Raw genomic sequence first — 22,358 nt, forward strand, 5'->3', positions numbered from 1 at the left:
TTTTTAATGAATTTTATGTGTAAAACAACTGAAAGAAAAAGACACTCAGTCTCTTCTGCTACTGAAGTACTGACTATGGAAGACCAGAGAATTCATACCTCAGACATTGTTTAACTATTTGTTGATACTAGCTTTCCTCACCTGAGTTCAAAAGCAGGGGAACCTCTACCAAAACTATTGCACTGTTCCTGAAGCAAATTAACTCCTTGTATCAGTGTCACATACAGCCACTGTCCTCAGCATATTGTAACTGAGCACAGGACCCCCAGGCTCAATGACACTTTCACCATGATCACAGAAGCTAGTGTCTCCCACCCCAGTGCTGCGACTTCTTATTTTCTAACAATACTGGCTACAGTTTGCAGCTTTTAGTGTTTTGGTTTCATGAGTGATCTACCTTATATCCATGTGGCAAAAGGCTCAAAATTCATGCAGAATAAAGCAGAAGGAAAACAGTTGAGACAATAAACATTCAGATTTGTCAGTCATTACTTTTCCTGCAGGATAAATAAAAACAAGTGAAGGATTAATCTGCTTCTGCAGGGAAGGTGGACTAGATGATCTCTAAAGGTCCCTTCCAACCCCTACCATTCTATGAATCTATGATAAATATGAAAATAAGTTTTAAACAAAGGATAAACTCAAGACATGACTTTCTGTCTGCTGTGGCTAATAATTGCAAAGCTATGCAGTTATCAGTGCTTCTCTGAATTCTACTATTAATAGGAAGCGTTAATCACCCCTCAAGAACAAGACACTTCTCTTGCCTTCAACAAGAGAAAGGTAAGTAAGGGGTTTTGTAGAGCTTGGCAAACACTGAGAAGTATTTCTTGTTTTCTATATTAACTATTCCTAATGCTCCTTTGATTCTTCCTTTTTTTGCCAGAGGCAGGGTTTTGGCCTAGATAAAAACCTTTTAACATTTTTTTCTTCCAAGTGCCAAGCCTAATTCTTCCCTCTTGTTAACTTGCCTTACACAGATATAGAATCTACAGTTCCTCTGGTGTTAAATGTTACTGTTGTTACTGTTAAATTCACTCTTCTGAGAGCATGCAAAGATCCAAGTCTAGTCACTTCAGATGAAGTAGCAGTCCTTCTGCACATTCAACACATGGCAGTAAATGGATTCTTAAATGAGAAATGTGCCTTTGTGCCACTTGTCCTCAAAAAGTACAAAGGAAGAAAGGCTTAGGGGAAAGAGAAGAAAACTGGGAACATCACATGAGAACACAGTTCCACCCTACCACCTAAATACAATGATTGTCAGATCCTTTTGGGTAGACTCATTGTGGAAGAAGAGAGTCAGGAACTGCATGGCCTGCATATCTCCAGGATATCTCAAGGAAGGACACTATGCTGGTCTCTGTTGCTCCTTTGGTTTCAGCCAGGAGGTCACAGGAGTGGAAGCAACCGAAAGCAGTACAAAGCAGGAAGGCACTATGCTGCCTAAGGCTGGAAAGGGAAGAGATGGGAAAGTAAAAGAATCATGAATCAAGAATTCACAGAGGTAATGCCACACACTCAGAAATCAGCTATGGTTTTAACATCATTTGTGTCTATACAGCCAGAACCTGACTTTCAGACAACCACTTCCTCTTCTGTAACATCGCCAGAGATGCTTTAACAGATCTTACCTTTTCAACAAGTTACAAAAATGCTCTAACAACACATCTACAAAAGCCACATCATTGGCCACACTCCCAGCACACAGGCCCATGCAGGACTACCATTTCAGAGCTAAGCAGGAGGACTTATGGTCACAGAGGCTCACGTTAAACAAAGGTCAGAGCAAGGTATTTTTGCACATAGGCTTTTACTCTAAATATTTAGCACAGTGCCAATGAACAAGACAATGAGCCTTCATTTGTTTCCATATAACCATAGAACGGTAGGGGTTGGAAGGGACCACTAGAGATCATCTAGTCCAACCTCCTTGGTTGGACTAGCAGATTCCCCTCAATAAGGTCACAGGTAGGCATCCATAGGAAGAACGTTACAAAGACAACATTTTTACTTACATGCCACAGAAAAAATGTTTATATCCAGATTTTAAGCAAGTGGGAAACTTCAGCCTACTTCAATACTCAGGTAGGCTACTAATATCCTACCTTTTGACTGCAGGGTTCAGGGAAGTCTCATAAACTGTCAAAAATTAAAGCGGATTAATATAAATTTTGTAAAAACTAAAATAGCAGATGAACACCATTAAAAGGATTTATTTTTTAATCAGATTTCATTTGCATCATGAAACAGCTCACATTACTGCTAAAAGATACTAGCAGTTTACAATAGGCTAAAAAGATGCAACAAACAAAAGCAAAACTGCTTGCAAAACCATACTAAGAGAATCATAAAGGTCAACACCATGAAGTCAAGCAAAAAGTAAGTATTCTATCAATCAAACACAAATACTTTAAGATAGCATTACAAATACATGAAAGGAATTTTAAGATATATCAATTTATCAGCATATAACCACTGCATTCAATAGGGCTAGAACAGCTGATACCACCTGTAATTCTCCCTCCACCTTTTTCTCTTCCTGAACACCCACACTTGATAACCTTGTATTGAATTTATAAGTAGACAAAAGCTTTACAGGTATTTTAAGTCATCTTGTTCCTGTAAGCAAAACAGAATAGCAACGAAGTGATTAGACACATCTGCTGCCAGCACAGTTAAACAGATATTGTTATCTAGCAGAAAACTCTACCATAACTTAACATTAACAGACTTTTACAATGAAAAATTACAAAGGCTATTTTCCCTCCATTGATCTCCAAAGACTCCTCAGAGAGTTTATCACAGATAGAATGAGGATGTCTATCAATAATGTCATCCAGCTGTGCCTTGCAATGAACCCGAATTTATCCTTCCACCATGAAGTGTTTTCAGAGGTTCACAGAAAGCTCATGCTCTAGATTATTTTGTGGCCTTTTGCCTAAAACTTTACAGTGAAGAAAGTGGTGAGAAACATTTGCCATATTAATTTGAAAATAAAGGGAGATTTTTTTTTTCCACAGCTACCGGATAAAACTACGTCTTAAAGAAAAAAAATCAGAAGTTCTAAACTAATGCCACCAAAAAATAGGGTTAGTGGCAAGAAATGCATGTATGGGAAACACATCTCTAAAGATTTTTGCTAGTAATATCAACAGAAACAAAATGAGATATCTTAACCTTCCAGTTCCTTTCCAGGCCAATGAGTCAAAGAAGGATTATGCTTGTGTAACCTACTATCATACTGATCTAGTTTCTAAACACTAAGACTGTGCATGGAAGTCTGCAAAGATAATTGCAGACTCTCATCACCATTTCTTGTGTAAATAGCTATGTGGGCATTAAACAAACTGCTATTTACAAGTAAATGTACTCAGTTTGCAGTGTGGATTACACAATACCCCTCTAATTATTGGTATAGATTAAATAGGATATCTGTCAGTTCTTGCATGGTGCCAAAGGCCCTTGGCCTGTAACACCTGTCTTTTCAAACACTTCTGTTTAAACAGCATGCAATTTATTAAAACAGGAACTATATTAAAGATATTCTTTCCCCAACAGTTGGAATGATTCATAACTCCAACAACTAGACAATATCATCCTGCTCCTCAGTGATGAACTACTACTGCCAGTGCCTCCTCTCAGAGCCAGGGGTAACACTCACATTCACCTTGATGGAAGGAGGGCTTACTGCCCCTTCAGTTGTTTAACACAGGAACTTATTTCATTTCTGTGGCCTGTTTTTTGCTCTCCAGCACTACATTCAAGGACATGCCTGATGTATGGTATACATGGTGGCTTATTTTCCCTTTCCTTCTTTCTAATATAGATTAACAGTGTCAGAAGCCTGCAACTAACTTGTGTCCGCCCCAAGCACAAGTGTTTAAAGCCAAAGTCTCATTTCAGATAAATCAGCAGTAAATTCACCAGAGTATCAGCTCCTTTGGAATCTGTTCACCAATCATGAGCTAACACATTCCCACCAAATTTTGCTTTTAATGACAGTTGTGTTTTGGATATGTTTACCATGTGGCCTGTCAGAACTGCTCTTTTGATGGTCACACCATGATAATGGGGAGATCTAAAAAAAGAAGAAAAATAAAACAGGGTAAACTTTGCCAAGACTGTCTACAAAGGCAGGCTGCAAACTTATTGAAAAGGACTAATCTGTCATCATGTGTCAGTTCCTACCTCCTCCCAACCCTGAGAAACAAAGCAGCAGTAAGGAAAACCTATTGATCAATGCAAGAAATGCAACAGAGAGGGAAATATAATACATCCAGAAGAAATAAGGTTTTCAGAAGTGGTTACTGATTTAGGTCTGTTTCTGCAGGTATTTTAAACAGTCAAGATTTCAGGAAGTGCTGGACACCCCAATATAAGAAAAGGCACCCTCAAAAAGGAAAAGACTTCAAATTAAGCCTCTAGCAAGAGAAAGAGCATTCATTTAATTGGGTTCTTTGTTGGTTTTTTTTCATACATACCACTACTATTAACAATCTGCTTGATCCAGTCAACAAAAACACCAACATTTGTGTATACTCCTGGGTAGCTCTTCCTACCACATCCCAAGCCCCAGCTAGTGATGCCATGAAGGGTGTAAAATCCCGAGTTATCTTCTGAGGGACAAACTAATGGGCCACCAGAATCACCCTGTGCACAAGGACAAAGGAATCTTGTTATGAGCTAACTTCACTGCTTATGTTTTTAAAATACCATCTCAGCTATGAGAAGTCCCAGCTACTCATGTCTGAGGGTTTTTGTTTTAAAAAGGCAGAGAAAGAAATAACCTTTGTTCAAGGAAAGTACTTCCTCTTGCAACACGAGTAATTAAAATCCTATCGTTAAGGAGTCTTTCCCTGTAAATCACCTACAGCCTGTTGGCAAGAATATAGCTCTTAGTGAGGTCTTAACAATCCCCTTTTCAGAACCCATTTGGCCATAACCCAAGTGTCAGTCGGCAAAGGTGATGGACACAACTTACTGTGCATGAGTCCTTGCCTTCTTCCAGAGGGAATCCTGCACAGATCATCCTCTGGGTCAGTGCACTGGGAAGATTTATGTAATAGCTCTGACACGTGTCAAGCACCAGGATGGGGACTTCCAGCTGATGCAGTTTTTTCCCTTTTGCTCTGCCTTGAAGTAAAAGACATCTCAGAAACGAGCAGGGCCATGAAAGAAGCTTTCAAATAGTTTCAATCTAAATTAGCTGACTTCTTTCCCCATACCTGTTTCCCTGCATGATCAACTGAGCTTACACCACTGAAATCTTTTTAACGTGCCTTTTCTGCAGAAGCTAATGTACAGACAGAATGAACGTTACAACACAGAAGGGAGTATTTAAAACACAGCTACAGCATGCTCACTCAACTAGCAGAGCTTACATACCTTCTTCAGGTGCACCCCATCCTGTGACAACACACACCCTTGAGGGCTGAACCACCTCCTCCCTGGCAGGGAGGCACACCGGGCGCACATAGTGGTTGAATTCCAAGGGCTCAGCCAGTTTCAGTAAGGCGATATCAGAGTCCATAGTGGTCTTGTTAAAACTTGGATGTATAATATACTGCTTTACTGACCTTTTCTAGGAAAACAGAGACGTGGACATTTTCTGAATGACTTTAAAAGCAGCTGCTGAAAACACCAGCTGTCTTATATTAACAAGTCAAGATAATGCCTTTTGGACCTAGATCAGGGAACATGCAGCAAACTCTACCCAGGAAGTGCAGAAAGAGCATCTTGGAAAAATACTTGTCAAGTCTAAAGGAAGTGGAAAGTTATGTCACCAGGGCATTTAGAGACAATACACTCCTCAGTCACACATCGTCTGAGATGCTGAGCTTTGGAACTCTTTCCCGGTGAAGGTACCAATCTGTGTTGATACACTTTCTCTGACAGTCATGCAAAAGCAGTTTTGTAAACACAGATTAGGATCAGCATGCAGGCTGTGTTTACATTAAAAACTATTTTTCAAGATTGATCTCTATTTTTTTGCTAAGCAGAACTTACAGTACCTGTCTGTATTCTTGCTCTGCAAGATCATGAAGTCCCGTTACCACCATCCATAAGTCTCTATATAATTCCCTAAAAAAATAAAAGGGCATTCCCATTCTCAGGCTGCTATAACAGCATTCTTGAAACCTGTGAAATCTTAAAACCTCCCCCACTTAAAACAGATACTAATCTTATCTTTATCTCACTGTGATTCTGTGACTGGGAGTGCCTGCTGCAGAACACAAGGCCTGCATGGTCTACACATCATCCAGGGACAGTGCTGGTCCTGACCTCTTAAATGAAAAAATGGGTGACCTCTGAAACATTACTACCTATCAAGTGATATCAAAGAAATGCAACAGAAACATTTCATTCCACCCTTTGGTTTCATAACCAAACCCTTTTACTGCCTGAAAATGTATCATAAGTCCCCGATGAAATTAGTTGCATACAATCATTAAGCCACATATGCAAATTCTAATGTGATGATAATGTGTAATAGAGAATTTCTCCTTAATATGGCTCTTAAAGCAGTACCTTTAACACAGTGCAACAATGCTCCTGACATAAAATCTTGCCAAATAATATCTAGAAACTTAGAAGCAAAAGTTCAAAATTCAAAACAGCACTTGCATTTCAGATCCCCAGCGTTGTGGTGGGGAAGAAAATCAAAGAACTGGAGAATGTGAATGTCAATAATGACAGAAGAAATTCTATGCAATCTGATTTAATAGATTGATAGGTTCTACAAGGGAACAGCATGAACCCTGTACCCAGAAACCTCCTTTCTGTTCTCCAAAATCTACACAAATTTAGTAGTTTTAAAGTGTTTTGATAGGTTGATTCTACCTGAACAAAAACATGCTCCATAATGACACAAACGCTAATTAGTTACCTAAGAGTAAGTAAGGTGTAAGTTACCTAAGGTAAATAAGGTAAGAGAAAGGTCTTAGTATCTTGTCATCTCTTCTGAAAACTGATCTGAATGAAAACCAAGCTTACAGAAGTAGGCTACTTATTAAGTAGCCACTATGATCCTAGTGCTCCACATGCATGTGGAGCAAAAGAATCCAGTGCCAGTGAGAGCTGTAAGTAGGTGGTAACCGAAACTGTGACAGCCACCCTGGGCAGAACTACCACGCTGCAGAGACACACCGTGCAATTACAGGGAAGGGTTCATCCCAGTGTACTTACTTCAAATTAAAGCAGTGAGCAGCTGTGACAACCCATTCTTTGGCCAGAACAGCTCCTCCACAGATATGCTCATCTGAAATTTGTAAACTGACCTGCCAAGGCCAGGAGTATGGTACAGCTTCTTCACCTCCAATTATCCTACTGAAGATGAACCTGGGCTGATTCGAAGGCATTCCACAAATATCACCTGAAACAGAAAGCACTGATGTCTCAAGAAGCTTTTAGAAGCTAAGATTTGAAGAAGCAAAGAACAGTTCATTTAAGAGCTGCCCAACAGCTTCTCAAGCTTCCTCCCTTCCCCTTTTTGCTAAATCTTTCCATTTCCCTCATCACAAAGGATCCAAATGTTTAGAGATAGTATGAATAGATGATTTTAACAAAACCAGAGCTTCATCATGATGAAAACTGCACTGAATATGGGCTCATCCACTCTCAATAAAGTACTGGAGGGGAAAAGGGAAGTTCTAAAATTCTGATTATTCTTTTCAACTACCTTGTACTCTTTGCAGATATTTCCACCAAAGCAAGTAGGTACAAACTGTCACACAAGCTGAAATAACATCACGTATTGCTGTAAATGACTTAACAAGTTGAAGGAAACAAGAAAAATTAAATTCTGCTAATTCTAAAGCTAAAGCATAGAAGTGTTACTATTCATCTTTCTATTTCCTAAAAATCTAAATGGAAAATTTAGAGAAAACACCATTGAAATTATAGTCCAAAAGGTACTTCCTATTCCCATGAAGAAAATATAACTTGGGTTGGCTTACCTGCTGTAACTTGTATTTCTTCTTCAGTCATATCTGTATCTTCAAATTTTTCTTCACTAGTTGAGTTCAAAGTACCTAATTCTAGCAAATTAAAACAGTAAATGTGTTATCAGGCTGTACTGAGGGATGCTTTTATCACAAAAATCCCTTTTTTCTTTATTATAATTTTTGCAGAAAGAACAGATTATTCTAGAGTAGAGATCCGTGCTATTGCATCTTCACATGATGGTAAAGTGCCGTTTAAAATGCACCAAACTACTCTTAGAAAAAAATAAAACTCAGAGGGGTTGTGTAGATTCACTGTTTCTCTTCACCCACTCAATAGGCCCTTTGTTCGATGCCTCAATAGGTTCATAATACCGTTTCTTTCCCTGAAATGATTTGTTGGATGAGATTCTCTTACAGCAAAATAATTCTGAATAGCTAGATTCCCCAAGGAGCCCTTTGTGCTGCCAGTTTCCCAAGTTACTTCTGTTACCTGTTACATGAACAAAAGATATTGCAGCTCTGAATCCTCCAAAGGTCTCTGTTTCATCAGAGTGAAAGACAACAACCATAGTAGCAGAGGAGCTTAGAACAGTTGCTGGCAGGGTAAATCCACAGGACTTAGCTAAAGATGAGAAAGTAACAGGTCACTGCATATTAACATGTACTTTTTCATGCTTATCTCTTTCAACACTGGGTACTCAATACTCTGTGCATTGTAGTTCTCATGCTGGAGGGTAAAAAATAACTGTGCACAAGACGGGAGTAGAGATAAGTTGACTGAGGCTGAAGGCTTGTTCTGTTCTGATAGTGTGTGTTTGTTCAGTAATTATCTCACAAGAATAAGGAGATTCATGTTATTTCACAAGAAGATCTTGCAGCACTCACTCATAGGTTGCCATTAACACGCTGGAAACTGAATTTTCCCCTGTTAATGTTTCAACACTAGCATCTGCTAGCGCTTAGACAAGCACCAGCATCAAGCAAGTGCTGAAATCAGTTGATTGGGACAGATCTGTCTCTCATTCAACCTAAGCCAGGGTAATTTCCAGCAAGGTGGCAAGAATTTTATGAATACTCATCTGGAGTGAACAACTGGGTGACTAAAAGGACACCTCTTGGATTCTTTCTGTGGCTGATCATTACTATAAAAACAAACGATTGCGCTATTATGTCCTTTTCTTCCCTGATGTGAATTCCGAACTGCATTTCTTACAGGATTTAAATATGCAAAACTGTTCTGTTCAATGTGGTTTTGCCTCTGTCAGTGGGACAGAAGCAGTAATACCTGCAAATATTTTTCAAGGTACTGAAACCAGTACTTGTAACAGTGCCTGAGACTCTAGAGGTGAACTTGGTTTTAGAATGTAAAAAAGGGCTAGTGAAAGTCATAAAAGAAACAAGTCATCCCCAAAATGTATCAAACATCAAAAGTCGAACCAATTTCCTCCTCTTTTCCAACATCTTCATACACAGTCACGGCATCATAAGAGCAGTCTTCACTTTCTTCTACTTCAAAAGACTGGTATGTAAGCTTTTAAATAAAAAATGAAACAGTGAACCTTGTTGTTAAATTCACACAGAAAAAAAATCAAATATCTACAATAGGGTCTTTAGCATACACAATGATTCCTTTAGGGTTTGGTTTCTATGACATTCAGACTCTCACAGGTGATACATAGCATATTACATTTGCTCAAAGAGTCTTTCATGATAAAATTGAAACTGGGAAATCCTGTTTTGATATAACCTAAAGGAGAAATGAAAACCTATCTGGCTTTTGGGATGAAAAGTGATTTCTCTTAACTGCATCAAGCTTATGTTGCTTGATCTTGCTTGTCCTTAACCACATAACTTCTTGCTAACTCAGTGGTGTTCACTTCCATTCTGTAGACAGGAGATATTGTACCTTGATCACGTGTTCCTTTGGTGCACAAATAATCCATTGACAGGCTGCCATGTTACTGTAGTGCTCTGGATAGTGCATACTTTGTAACACTCCTTCTTCAAAAAGCACAGCTAAGGACTCACAGCCAGAATCTGGAAATCCAGGAAAACAAAAACAGAAGTACTGTGAATTTCTCTTAAAAAAATCACATACAAAAAAAATAAAACCAGAAAACCTCTTGTGGAGGTGAGAAAGAGAACATGACAGGAGCAGCAAGTCAAATCCTTCTGTTCCTGTGCAGAACAGCAATGCAACCCATGGCTGCCGACTCCCTACAGGGCTACAGGCAGTGTGCTGTAGGCACAGTACCTGTGTGGGGTGATAGAAAAGCACGTCAGAAGAACATTTGCCAACTTTCTTCAGAGAGCAAAGTGGGGACATAAACCACAATCAGAGGACATCTTGCTGATGGGTTATCAAGTGGCAAGACCCCTCAGAGGGGATTCCTCTCCACATTCTGCCCTTACACTCTTCAAAGGAAAGAAACTAGTCCAAAAAGCTGCAGAAACAGGGTCAACAGGTAACTGGATTGTCCAGACTCAGCAGATAGCCCTTAGGCTAGCCCTCTCTAATGATGGTGAATCACTCTGCACAGCAAAACTGAAAGCAGTTCTCCATGACATATATCTTAGCATTAACTGTCTCCCTCAGGGCCCTTCCATGACAGCATGCTTGGGACTAGCAAAGCAGCTTTCATCTGGAAATTTTGCTCATTTGACTAATGTTATTAACTGAATTTTAAAACACTCTGAAAGTAAGGAAGGAATGAGATCTTGCATGAAGGGCACGAAGGAAAGGCAAAGTTAATAAAGGGCTTCTCTTAACATCATCTATGCTGTTTCTTTCTGGCACCCCCGACTCCCCACAACATCACACAGCACCCTAACTACACTTCATGCTGTTCATAACGTCATCTACATAGAAATATTATAGCAGCTTCCTCTGATTTATTTTCTCCTGAAAATTCTTTTCAGGTCACCACCCAAGAATGCAGACAGGTGTATCACTGGACTTAGACTTACCAGGAAGAATAGCTGGTGTAAGAACTTTGTAGGTCATGGAAAAACCAGTTCCAGAATCTCTGCTGTCAGAAACAAATTTCAGTCTTATACTATTGGAGCCAATCAAAATAGGTAATGGAGGAACTCCTCCACAGAATTTCCCTGAAATATATCATTAGAGAATAATCACTGTTTAAAGTCTTCAGTCACCTGAGAAAACTTGCATATACAATTTTTAGTACTTAGCTATAAAAATTTAGTCTGAAAAGAAAATTTCCTATTCATTCCTCTACATTCTCTATTAATCCATTAGCCTAAATAGATGCACAGTATTAAAAACTGAAAATCCTTGCCACCAGAAAGTCATATGCTGACACAATTCTCTACCAGGCATTTTCTATTCTTTTCTCCTTCCCCACTGTATTTTATTTTACATCATATTTCACACAACCATGTTAGAATGAAGTACACTGACAAATTATTTCAAAGAATGAGAGGACAGGACAGCAACTTACCAACAAGTCTGTCATCTTTTGAATAGACTGATAAAGAATCATAGTCACAAAACGTTTCTGGCTCTATATCAAAGTGTGAAAAATGAAGCAATATGTAATTCCCTTCTGGTACAAGTAGAGTCCATACACACAATCTGGAACAACAAATTATTTCCTGTTCACCAAACCACAACAAAAAAAACCCAACTACACCAGTACAGAGAATAGTTTCTGGGGAAAGACTGTGATTTTATACTTACTGGTGGTTTTGATAGAACTTTTTGGGACTTCCAGGGAAATTTAATTCTCCTTCACTGCCAGGGAGTTTGCCATCCTGAATGCTACAAAATGCTGCATTGTAGAGTTAAAACATATAGAAGGAATCAGGTTTGACACAAGCAATCCAAAAAGCTCAAACATCTACAGAACATCATGACACTCAAGATGACACAGGTGTATCTTGTTTCTGCTGGCAGAGTGATGCTGGGTCTTTTCTCTTTCATTTGAAACTATTAAAATTAGTTTTTAAAAAGATAACTTGGGAGAAAAAATGAAGCACTGCCAGCATGTTATCATATTTTATTGTACAAATGTCAGTGTTTGCTTCTTACCTGAAGTAAACTCTTTGTTTAAATTAGGACTTCAGTATAAATATTTCTCAGGGAGGAAAACTGCATATCTCAAGACATAAACATTCATTGCAGACCATTTGTAACAACATCCTCAGCTATGTCACAGCAGCAGACTTTTGAAACAGTACAACATGGTATTAAAAACATTTTAACAGAAGCAGAAGAAGCCTTCCTCTCCAGGTAAGTTTTGTAAGTAATTGTGTTTCTAGCAACACTTATCTCCTCTTACCTTTCTTTCTCCTTGCAAGGTAAGCCAGTATGACATATAGCAACAATCATGTATATGAAAAAGTTTAAAGGAATTATGCACTTATAAGATTATCTTAATGGTACCCGAGGAAGAAGAGTAAAAAATGTCAAAAAGATACAAACAGCATTTGAATACCCAGTTCTCACTGGCCACAGCAAGTCCACACACACTGACTGTGTGCCCAAAGCTCACTTAGAAATTTCACTATAGATTACTAAAATTAATTTTTTCAGATCTGGTTCACGAGAGTTGTTTCAGCATCTTCAGGTGAACTTCTACTTAGATGAACAGAGTGTCCAACAAGAACATAAATATGGCGGAATCAAAGAAATATTTCCATTTTAAAACCTGTTACATTTGGGGTTGGGTTCTGTGGAGCGTGTTTTTGCCTTTTATTCACAGAAATAGACACTAGATAAGTAAAGCCATTGTAGAATGTACAAATTTACCTCATACCTTCTATTTAGAATCTTTATTTTTATATAGAATCAGCTTCACTCAATAGATTTCATGCATTGCCTAAGGTTCTGTTCTACATTTTTCCTATTAATTTCATTAGCATTTCAATATAAATAGGGCTTCATATGCAGCTGTCTTAAGGAAAATTCCTTTTTGAAGTCACCGGCACTTAAGTTGAACTCCACATAAGTAATTTCCTTTACAGAACCAGAAGGAAAAAACTATATATTTAAAGTTTCCATTTTAAAGTGCTTTGATGAATCAAGCTTTTTCATATCTCTTCTTCCATAAGTAATATATCAGACTTTTGAGGGGGGTCTTTTTATGCTCTAACACAGACAGAAGATACTGAAAAAATACTGTACTCACCTGTGGTGCTTTTCATTTTCAGATCTAATAAAGGAGGGGTAGGGGAAGGGAGAGGAAAAAAAAATCAATTACTGTAGGTTTGTATTCACAATGCAGGCTTTATTTTTATCTGTGTGAAATGGTAATTTTATACAGCTAGCACTAAGGTAAATTCAAATGCTTCATGGGAACATAGTGTCTACAATTAACTAGGCTTAGAATTAAACAAAATTGCAGGTTTAGACAACTCTGACTTTGGAATAAAAAATTCTGGGCAAGTCATTTCTAGAATTAATTATACATTGATAGGCCACTGCTCAGTGTGAGCAGCACAGTACTCTCTTTATACCTAATTCTTGAGTAAATGCTACACATTTCAGGTAAGGATAGCAGAATTCAACTGCCAGAATCACATCAGAGAGATATTAAGCCTGAACAGCAATTAGAGTAAAGATCTGTTGCACTAGTGTGACAGTGTAAAAGAGTGAGCAAGCAAAACCTAGTGCAGTGCAATTGAGAACCGTGTTCTCACTTTACCTAAGTCACTGTTTCTGTTCACTGGATCCAACACAATTTAATTACCACAATAGCTAATCATATTGGGGTTTTTTTCCTGATAATTAAATGGACCAACTAGCAAATTTTCTTTTTTTGTGTTTGTAAATTGAAAACCAAAATATATTTCAGAAACTAACCCCTTTTAATTGGTCTCCATCACTACAAGGGTTCCTTCTTTCAATCACCAGCTGAAGCTGGTTTCTAATAGGGAAGTTCTCTGTTTTTTCTCTCACAACTTTCTTTATTATCATTGGCTAGCAAAACCTCTTAAACAGCTGTCCTCAATTTTTGAGTTGTCTATTTATATTTTAACACATTCTCCAATATCTTTTAACAAAAAGTAGCCCAAACTGGAAGAAAATGTTATTTCCATTTCTATACAGAGGGCATATGTAGCCTTTTGGGCAAAATAAGCAAAAGCACTTTTGGGAGCATGACTTTCCCCCAAATAATCAAATATCTGATCCAACTCATTTCATCTGAGATAAATGGCAAGTGACTTCAGAGAGGTACGTATGGAATTTCAGACATTTTCAAAAGGTGAACTTCCCCTTAAAAACAAAAATACCAGGCTAATTGGCTATCTGGGTAAAAGAACTATTCTTCAAGTTAATAGAAAACAATGCATACGTGCACATGTAGTTCAAGCAAGAGACAAAGTGGAAGACAAGCAAACATTTAGAATGCTCTCAATTTGGTTTTGTCAACTGCCAATCAGTACCACATACTTAAAGGCATTGTGAAATACTACAGTGATTTGCTAGGAAAAATGAGAAAATGTAAGTGTTGTATCTTGAAAAAGATTAAGAAACAGAAGATTTGTTAAAAGTGAGAGGCACATTACTGTGGAGATTTAATACCAGCACTCATGTTCTCTTCAATCCAAGAAAGCACTGTGCTAAGGTCCGTGAATATTCCCGGAGATCCTCTGTTGTAATGTTTCTTCTTCTCATTATTTGTCCAGCCACGAGCACATCCCATCCCCCAGGAGATGACACCAGCGAGAGTCCAGGCACCATGCTTCCGCCGACACAAAAGAGGGCCCCCTGAGTCTCCCTGGAAAAACAGAAGTAAAAGCCCACAATCCACAGCTTTCAAAAGAAAGGTGCATAACACAGGGCAAACCTTAAAGAGGTTATTGAGCTCTCTTTTGTGCCATACCAGCACACCTGCAATGTAAGGGAGAGGAATTTAACAAAAACTGTGAAGAAACAATAAAAAAAGTGCCTTTAATCAGGATTGTCATAAGGAAGACGACAGACTAATTCCCTCATGGGTGGCTACCTGTTCTGTTTCACCATGTAAAAAGGAGTGAGGAGCTTTTTTATCACCCCTGTGACAAGGAACAATCACTTAACCTTTACCTCACTTCCTTGCCTTCTCCTAATCCAAGATGATACTTTCCACTTTTGTTCTCAGCATCTTAGCAACATCAACTAATTAATTTATCAAGCGTTCTGAAGTTACAAAGCCTGAAGCGTTATCGCAGTGGGATACATTGCAAAAGTGCCCTTAAGAACCTGTCATACAACCCATAATTCAAATGGAATCACATAATGAAGTGTATTGTCCCATGCAGAACCTTTGAAAGAATTTATACATCAAAATAAATCCACTCCAAAGATTGCAGTTTACAGTGCACTTAGGCACACAGAGCACTGAGCCTCTGAGAAACACATGTGAAGTACTCAAGACCCTCTTTTCAGCTGACCTGGCAGGCATCTTTTCCTCCATCTGGAAATCCAGCACACATTACAGTGTCACCATGGATGGGCTTCTTTAAAGTTGATAATGCTCTTGAACACTCCTTACTGCTTAAGATTGGCAGATTGACTTCATATAAGACTTGAGGGAGTACTCCATCTGCAATATAAACCCCCCTTGTTCATAAGGAATGCTGAAAGCTGAATTTAATGTCACTGCTAATACAACAAAGAAATTAGTTGGAAACTTTCCCCAAGCTATTTTATGGTTACAGGCATGTCTTGATAAACATCTAAGTATGTCTACATAAGCAGTTTTACTTGAATAAATTTCAAAATATGTAAAGATTGAAATACAGGTCTCTATACCGCAGTGACCCACTTTGAGGTAATGCACAGGTAGGCATAGAGGCTAGCAAAGATTTGAGATTACAACTATTACAATTGGTTGATGGACTCTTCTGGTCTGATAACACCTTTGCAATCAACTTAGCTTCAGAAACGAGCCACTGAGAAATCTGAACGTCAAAGAATAATTTGCGTGGCTTACTCTCATTTACGCGGCCCCAACCACAAGCAGTGCAGACGTATCCTGCTTCAAACTTTTCACCTGGATCAGGAAGACATGCTGGCAAAACTGATGAACCTGCCCCACGTGGACATGAATTTTAGTGGTAAGTATTTGAAAGAAAACAAAAAAAATTCCCCTTCCTTTCCTAGTTAGTTTGTTTTAAACTGAAAAGTACTGTTATTTTTGTGGCATCTGATAATTAATCTGTCATTTGACAATTTAACTGTGCCTCCACTTTATAGTGTTTTGGAATGGAAACAGAAAGCCAAGAGCACCACAAACTTCAGCCTGGGCCTCGCCATTCAGCTTAAACTTAGCTGTTATCATGATGCACACTTCTATCAGAAAAAGTAATGGCCTAAAAATTTGAGGTGGAGTCTTTGGAACAGTAAAGTGTTGGGTGAATCCTCCTATGCACCTCAGTATTCTGTAAAACTGTTGTGAAAGTAGCCTTCAACCTGACCATAAGGCCAAGCTTTGACTAGCTTTACTGTTCAGCACAGACAGAAATCTGTACCTTTGCCTTAGATTAAAAAAACCAATAATACACAGCTATTTGGTCTGATTTTCATCTCTTTTCTATAAAGGACAATACATTTTTGCTCAAGGGAGTATGAAGTCTCACATTTTTTAATTCTACTGACACATTTTTATGACTTAGCTCTTGCAAATTAAATACTTCAGTTGCAAAACACTGGAGATTTTTAGTGGTTTAATGTGACAGCTGTGCAATGGATTTAAATTGAGTTTCAAGACTTTTCCTTATCTTCCCCACTGAAAAAAGACCACAAATAACTACGGCCTTACTGAAGTTGAAGGCTCCATCCAGCTTCAGAAGGGCAATGTCATAGTTCATTGGCATTCTAGGGTCAAACTTTGGATGCTTAATGACATATTTAACAGGCAGTGTTTGCTCGCCATTCTCCATGATCCTCAAATCATGCTCTCCTGCAGTGACATTCAAGTACTGGAGCAGGTTCCTGCAGAATTGGAAAATAATACTTCAGCTACAGAATCTTCCAAATGAAAAAATATAGTTGTTTATAAACAGAGTAAATGATTGTTATTGTTGATATCTAATACCTTTCATCTTAAGATTTTAGAGCACTTAATAGGTCAGCAAGAGTTGAGTGTGACCTGCAGCAGCAATCGGGAGATGAAAAGGACTAAGAAGAAAAATCATTTAACTAAACTCCTGACTCTGGCTTAGTGGTCCACTAAGGAATCAGGACATCTTACTGTTTAGCCACACTGCTTTTTGAAGAAGGAGGGAAAATTTGAATATAGGAAAGTACAGAAAAAATAAGATCACTTTTCTAGCATTCTCAGTTTATACCTTAAAAACATTGTGAACCCTGCTTTATGGCACAACCTACCATATGTGCAGCAAATGCAATCATTATAAACAAATACAATCATTATAAACTTTATTATCATACTTCAAATTTATTCACCAGACTTGAAGAAGTCAAGAGGCTGTATGCTGATTTAGACAGTGCCTGTCCTTCTGTAGTTAACATAAACTCTGCAGCTATTGGATATTTTGACCAAGATGTGATCACATACAATGAAATTTATAATTCCAGGTGATCCATTAGTATGAAGATTCAGTATTAACAACAAGGGAATTAGAAGCTCAGTAGAGCCACCACAGAATTAGAACAGAAACCTCCCATACATTGTTCAAGGACCATTTTTTTAAACACTAAGGCTGAAAATCACCAACATGCAAGAGGCCAGCACTATATCCACTCACCATTTGATTACATATACTCTGCCAGGTAGTGATAAAAAAATATGTAGCCACCTGATAATTATAATTATATACATATTTTTACCTACAGTTCCAAAATCATTCTCCACCAATCCCTCTAAATTGATTTTAATTATTTTTGAGATGTTCAAGTTTTAGTTTTTTCTACCTTTCTGTCCAAACATGGAAAACATTGGTTATAAATAAAAGGGTAGCACCTGTAAGTAACTGCCAAAAAAAAGATGCTACAGCACACACACATCTGTACAATCAACATTTTTCTGCACCTGCAGCCTGCTCCTGAAATATCACATCCATACCTGTCTAAGATGCAGTGAGCTGCTGTGACCACCCACTGAGCAGAAACAATGGTGCCTCCACAGAAATGTTTTTGCCTTCGTTTCAAGGAAACCTGCATCACATATAGACAGCAAGCCAAGTAAAGAATATGTTTGTATCTACCCTGATTGCATTTGAGGAAGAAAACAGAGAGTAGAAGATTCACATAGCTAAAGTACATGCTGCATTTCAAGCAAATACTTGTGATATTCTTACAGCCCTTGAGTCTAAGAGTCTAAACCTTGCTGTTCTCCTCTCAACTGTGACTTGGTACCTGAAGAAAAGCAATATACATGTAATAGATGTCAAGTCACTGAGGTACTCAGCACGCTGTAAATGTTTCTAGGTAGCAGACAATTGTTCCTTTGTAGGTCACTGGGAGCACTGTGAATCCATGATGTCTGACCATAGTTGGGGGCTGGGAGTGATGTCCTTTGATGTCCTATTTTTGAGCAGTTTCACCCACATGGCTTTACAATAGACTAATCTACAGATAATCTTTCAGAAATAATTAGAATAATTAGAAATATAAACAGAACTAAAAAAAAATAAGAAAGTTTATTACAGAGAAGGACACATTCCATGTCCTTCCCATCTGCTTCATTGCTTTGCATAAAGGCAGGGTGGAGCTCAATAATGCACCACAAGCACCAGTAAGCTCAAAGCATATTGATCTCTTCTTTTGCTATATTTTACAAAAAGTCAGGACTCTATTCTGAAGATAAAATGACATTTGCTTGTGCCCACCTGCCACGGATGTGAGCCTTGTTTCACTTGGTTTCCCCCAACAATCCGAGTGAAAAGGTTAAAGTAACTCCATGGATTTGCCTCTTGAACTTTCTGCCCACATTTAGGATCTGAGGAACAAAAAGGGGAAAAGAGGGAAGGATTCAGTCTGGATTTAAGTTTTTCTACTTTTTTTTGGCAACATAAAATTGGAAAGCACAGCCTGGTGCTGAAGTCAGTGCAGTCTCTGCCCTGATGGGAGCCAAATCTTATAATTCCTAATATAAACTGCCCAGACAAAAGCTGTATTGGACTAAGGAAAAGGCAATGTTTTTTGGTTTCATAGAATCATAGAATTTTTGTCCAAGATAAGTAAGGTTTTTGCCTTCCCTGCTCAGCAGAGCTTATTCTCTCAGTATAAAGACTGGCACTCATACTGTTCTTCAGCTGCTCCCTCTTTTACCCCGGCATCTGTAACGTCTACTGCCACACAACCTGCTGCAATAGCTGCAGGCTCATCTGTACTAGACTGCCTGCTGCCTCATCACAGGATCATAGAATCCTAGAGTGGTAGGGGTTGGAACAGACATTCAGAGATCATCTAGTCCAACTCCCAGCCAAAGCAGGTCCACCCAGACCAGGTCACACAGGAACACATCCAGGTGGGTTTTGAAAACCTCCAGAGAAGGAGACTCCACACCCTCCCTGGGCAGCCTGTGCCAGGGCTCCCTCACCTCAACAGTGAAACAGTTTTTTCTTACATTTAAATGGAACTTTCTGTGTCCCAGCTTCATCCCATTACGCCTTGTCCTGTTACTAGCTACAATAGAAAAAAGGGATGCCCCAACCTCCTGACATCCACTCTTTAGATGTTTATGTTAATAAGATCTCTCAGTCTCCTCCAGATTTCCAGAACTTCTCTAAATGAACACTTTCTGGTTCATTTGTATCACAAATAGTAAATTTTGCTTTCCATGAACGTGTGTGCACATCTACATTTTAATATTCTCACTGGGTCCATGCTTACTTGAACTTTTAGAATATCAACATTCTCTTACTGGAAAGAGTTTTGGGATTATTTTAGGACTAAATCATTCATTATTGCTTTTTGTGTAATCTCTTTGCACCCAGCACTAGTACTTGAAATATTTTGGACAAATGGGGTCAAGAAGCACAATGGATAGATCTTGATGACTAACAACTGGCTGAATTTCTCTGGAACCTTTATTACTGTGTTATTCCTTCTTAACTCACTACTATCATCTACTGTGGATAAGTGAAGGTGATAGTATTTATGTGTTTGTAAAGGGATGTATTTACAGAAACAAGCATCTGTGGTGATAATTAATCATTTGGGAGTATTTTAAGAAAGACAGAACCAAAGTAAGCACTTCTGCCAAGCAGCACATTGTAACAGAGGAATTCTTTGTAGTGCACTTCTCAAACCTAAGTGGCCACAATTTATTCTTTTTTTCCTTAGAGATGTGTTTGGGTTCAATGAGATCTCATATAACTTTAAGACATTTTATTAGCATTTCCATTAAACACTACATTGGGAAAGATTTATCATCTATACACTTGGAACATTTTGTTGTTGTTTTGGCAGATAAGTGGCCGTATTCAAAAGGAATAAGTACCAATACTTCTATACAAGTGTGGAATCCTCCAAGCTTTATTATAAAATGCATCTTACAACCTCTACAAAATGGGTTTTGCAATCATCCTCAGGATTAGCATGGCTGATGCCAGTGATTACAGTGTCACAATAATGTTGACACAGTGATACTTACCCTAGAATTTAAACATTAAAGGTTTTATATAGAAATCACATAGTTCCTTTATCTGATTTTTAAATTTATTTCCTGATTCTCATTGCACTCATGTGCAAAGATAAAGGGAAAGAAGAAACAGATAGAACTTAGAAAAACAGGATTTAGGTTTTACCAAAAGGCATTTGGTACTGGGGAAATGGGCAAAACCATATAAATAATCTAAAAATCAGATGGCTGAACTAAAACTTCGGGTTTTTTCCTTTCAGCATTGAATAAGTCTATTCTTCTAACATATGCAAGATTTGTATAAAAGTTAATATTTATATTACACCAAATTTACATTCTTCCTATTTTGACATACCCTAAAAATCTTGCATGTCACAAGATTTGTAAGCCCAAGAGATTGCCGACTGCTTTACAGACTGCTTCATGATCAATGCTGCTCACTGGTCAGAGGGGAGTTCTCTATGCAAAGTGTATCACATTTGTCTGTAAGGCAGGACCCTGCAGCCAGTGAAAATCATTCTACAGAACACTACATTTTGGAGTGCTTCAGTGAGCAACTTACGATGATGATTTAGATACTATGCCTGTTTTGGCAGCCAAAATATTGTTTTTACAGTGAAGACAACTTGCATAAGTTTGGAAATCAAGCTCTGTATTTCCCATTTTATTACCAGGAATTTAAAATGGAAGCAAAACAGTTATGCAAACAGCCAAAAACTGATTTCCATTCCAGTTTACTATAAACCAGTACATCTTCATGAAGGAAACAGGAACAAATGCAATCATTAATTATGTCCCCACTCTCCTCTAAATAGTCTGGATTTTACGATGTAAGACAACGGAAGAGAGGACTCATTGTATTTTCTTTGTAGCCCACAGGTAACACACTAAACCATGACCTTCATCGACTTGCTGCAAATCTAAGGGTATTTAAATTAATTATTAATATTATGCTATTCATTCTAAATCATCAGGGAACTTGAGAAATGTTTTGTAAGAATTACTCATTAAAAGATAACTGAATTACAGATTGGAACAAAAACAAAGAATGGAAACCAGACCAATTATTCTAATGCTACCTTCTGTCTAAGTTTATGAGCTCTTAGGTTCAGAAACTTAGAGGGTAAAACTAGTGCAGCTTCTTCGCTTCATCACAGACTCCCATGCTTGGCACTGCCTAAGAACAAAACCGTTAGTACTTAAAAAATTGTTAAAGGCACACATGCAATTTTCAACCTACCTTTCTGAAGAGCAGATGGTACAGCATGAAACTCTGGAATACAAACTATTGCCATCAGGAGTAACTGCAGCTTACTGGGGGCAATGCACATCCTGGGGTGCTAACTGACTGCGTGAAAACAAGCAGAGGTTTTACAGGGAAAAAGAAACCCAAATACTGCACTGCAGGAGAACAGCAACTAATTGAAGTGGAAGTTACTCATTAATCCAGCCATAAAGCACTTACCTGCACAAATAAGTTTTCCAAATTTAACAGAGCATGATTCTTTTATATGCCATTACTGAAGTCTTTGCTGTAAAACACTAGCTAAAATCCTCCCTGAAAGTAGATTTTCCAGGCTAAATGACAAAGTGAAGGTGCTGTTGCATGCTTTGCTAGCAGCTTTTACCCAGGTTGACCTACACATCGAAGTAGAACACACATGAACAGAATGTCAGTTGCTATTTGTCCCTACAATTTCAACAGCTTTTGAAGAGGCACTGCCTTTTATTTCCCATACACTTTGTATTTGGCCAATTTTACAGACCTGAGAAATAAAACCTAAGTTTGTAATTTTGCTGTCAGTATGCTCGGTGTGGCACATGCCAAGGATGGCTCTCTGCATCAGTCTTTTTT

The 22,358-nt window shown here is 38.3% G+C and overlaps 1 protein-coding gene across 1 annotated transcript; it reads right to left on the minus strand.

The window, feature by feature from the left end:
* Positions 1-2,602: 2,602 nt before the first annotated feature.
* OVCH2 (ovochymase 2) lies at positions 2,603-21,834 on the minus strand. Its single transcript, XM_062000045.1, has 22 exons — positions 21,744-21,834; positions 18,747-18,856; positions 17,981-18,072; positions 16,715-16,887; positions 15,887-15,982; positions 15,345-15,496; positions 14,494-14,689; positions 13,097-13,120; positions 11,647-11,737; positions 11,408-11,541; positions 10,914-11,054; positions 9,853-9,983; positions 9,384-9,477; positions 8,437-8,568; positions 7,959-8,039; positions 7,189-7,375; positions 6,015-6,084; positions 5,389-5,584; positions 4,985-5,136; positions 4,485-4,653; positions 4,027-4,081; positions 2,603-2,622 (listed from the first exon to the last, which is right to left on the minus strand). The coding sequence occupies exons 1-21, from the start codon at positions 21,832-21,834 to the stop codon at positions 4,059-4,061; spliced, it is 2,535 nt and encodes an 844-aa protein (XP_061856029.1). The 3' UTR covers positions 2,603-2,622; positions 4,027-4,058.
* Between the last annotated feature and the right edge of the window lie 524 nt (positions 21,835-22,358).

This window comes from Colius striatus, chromosome 7 (genome assembly GCF_028858725.1).
Source record: "Colius striatus isolate bColStr4 chromosome 7, bColStr4.1.hap1, whole genome shotgun sequence".
In the NCBI taxonomy this organism is placed as follows: Eukaryota; Metazoa; Chordata; class Aves; order Coliiformes; family Coliidae; genus Colius; species Colius striatus.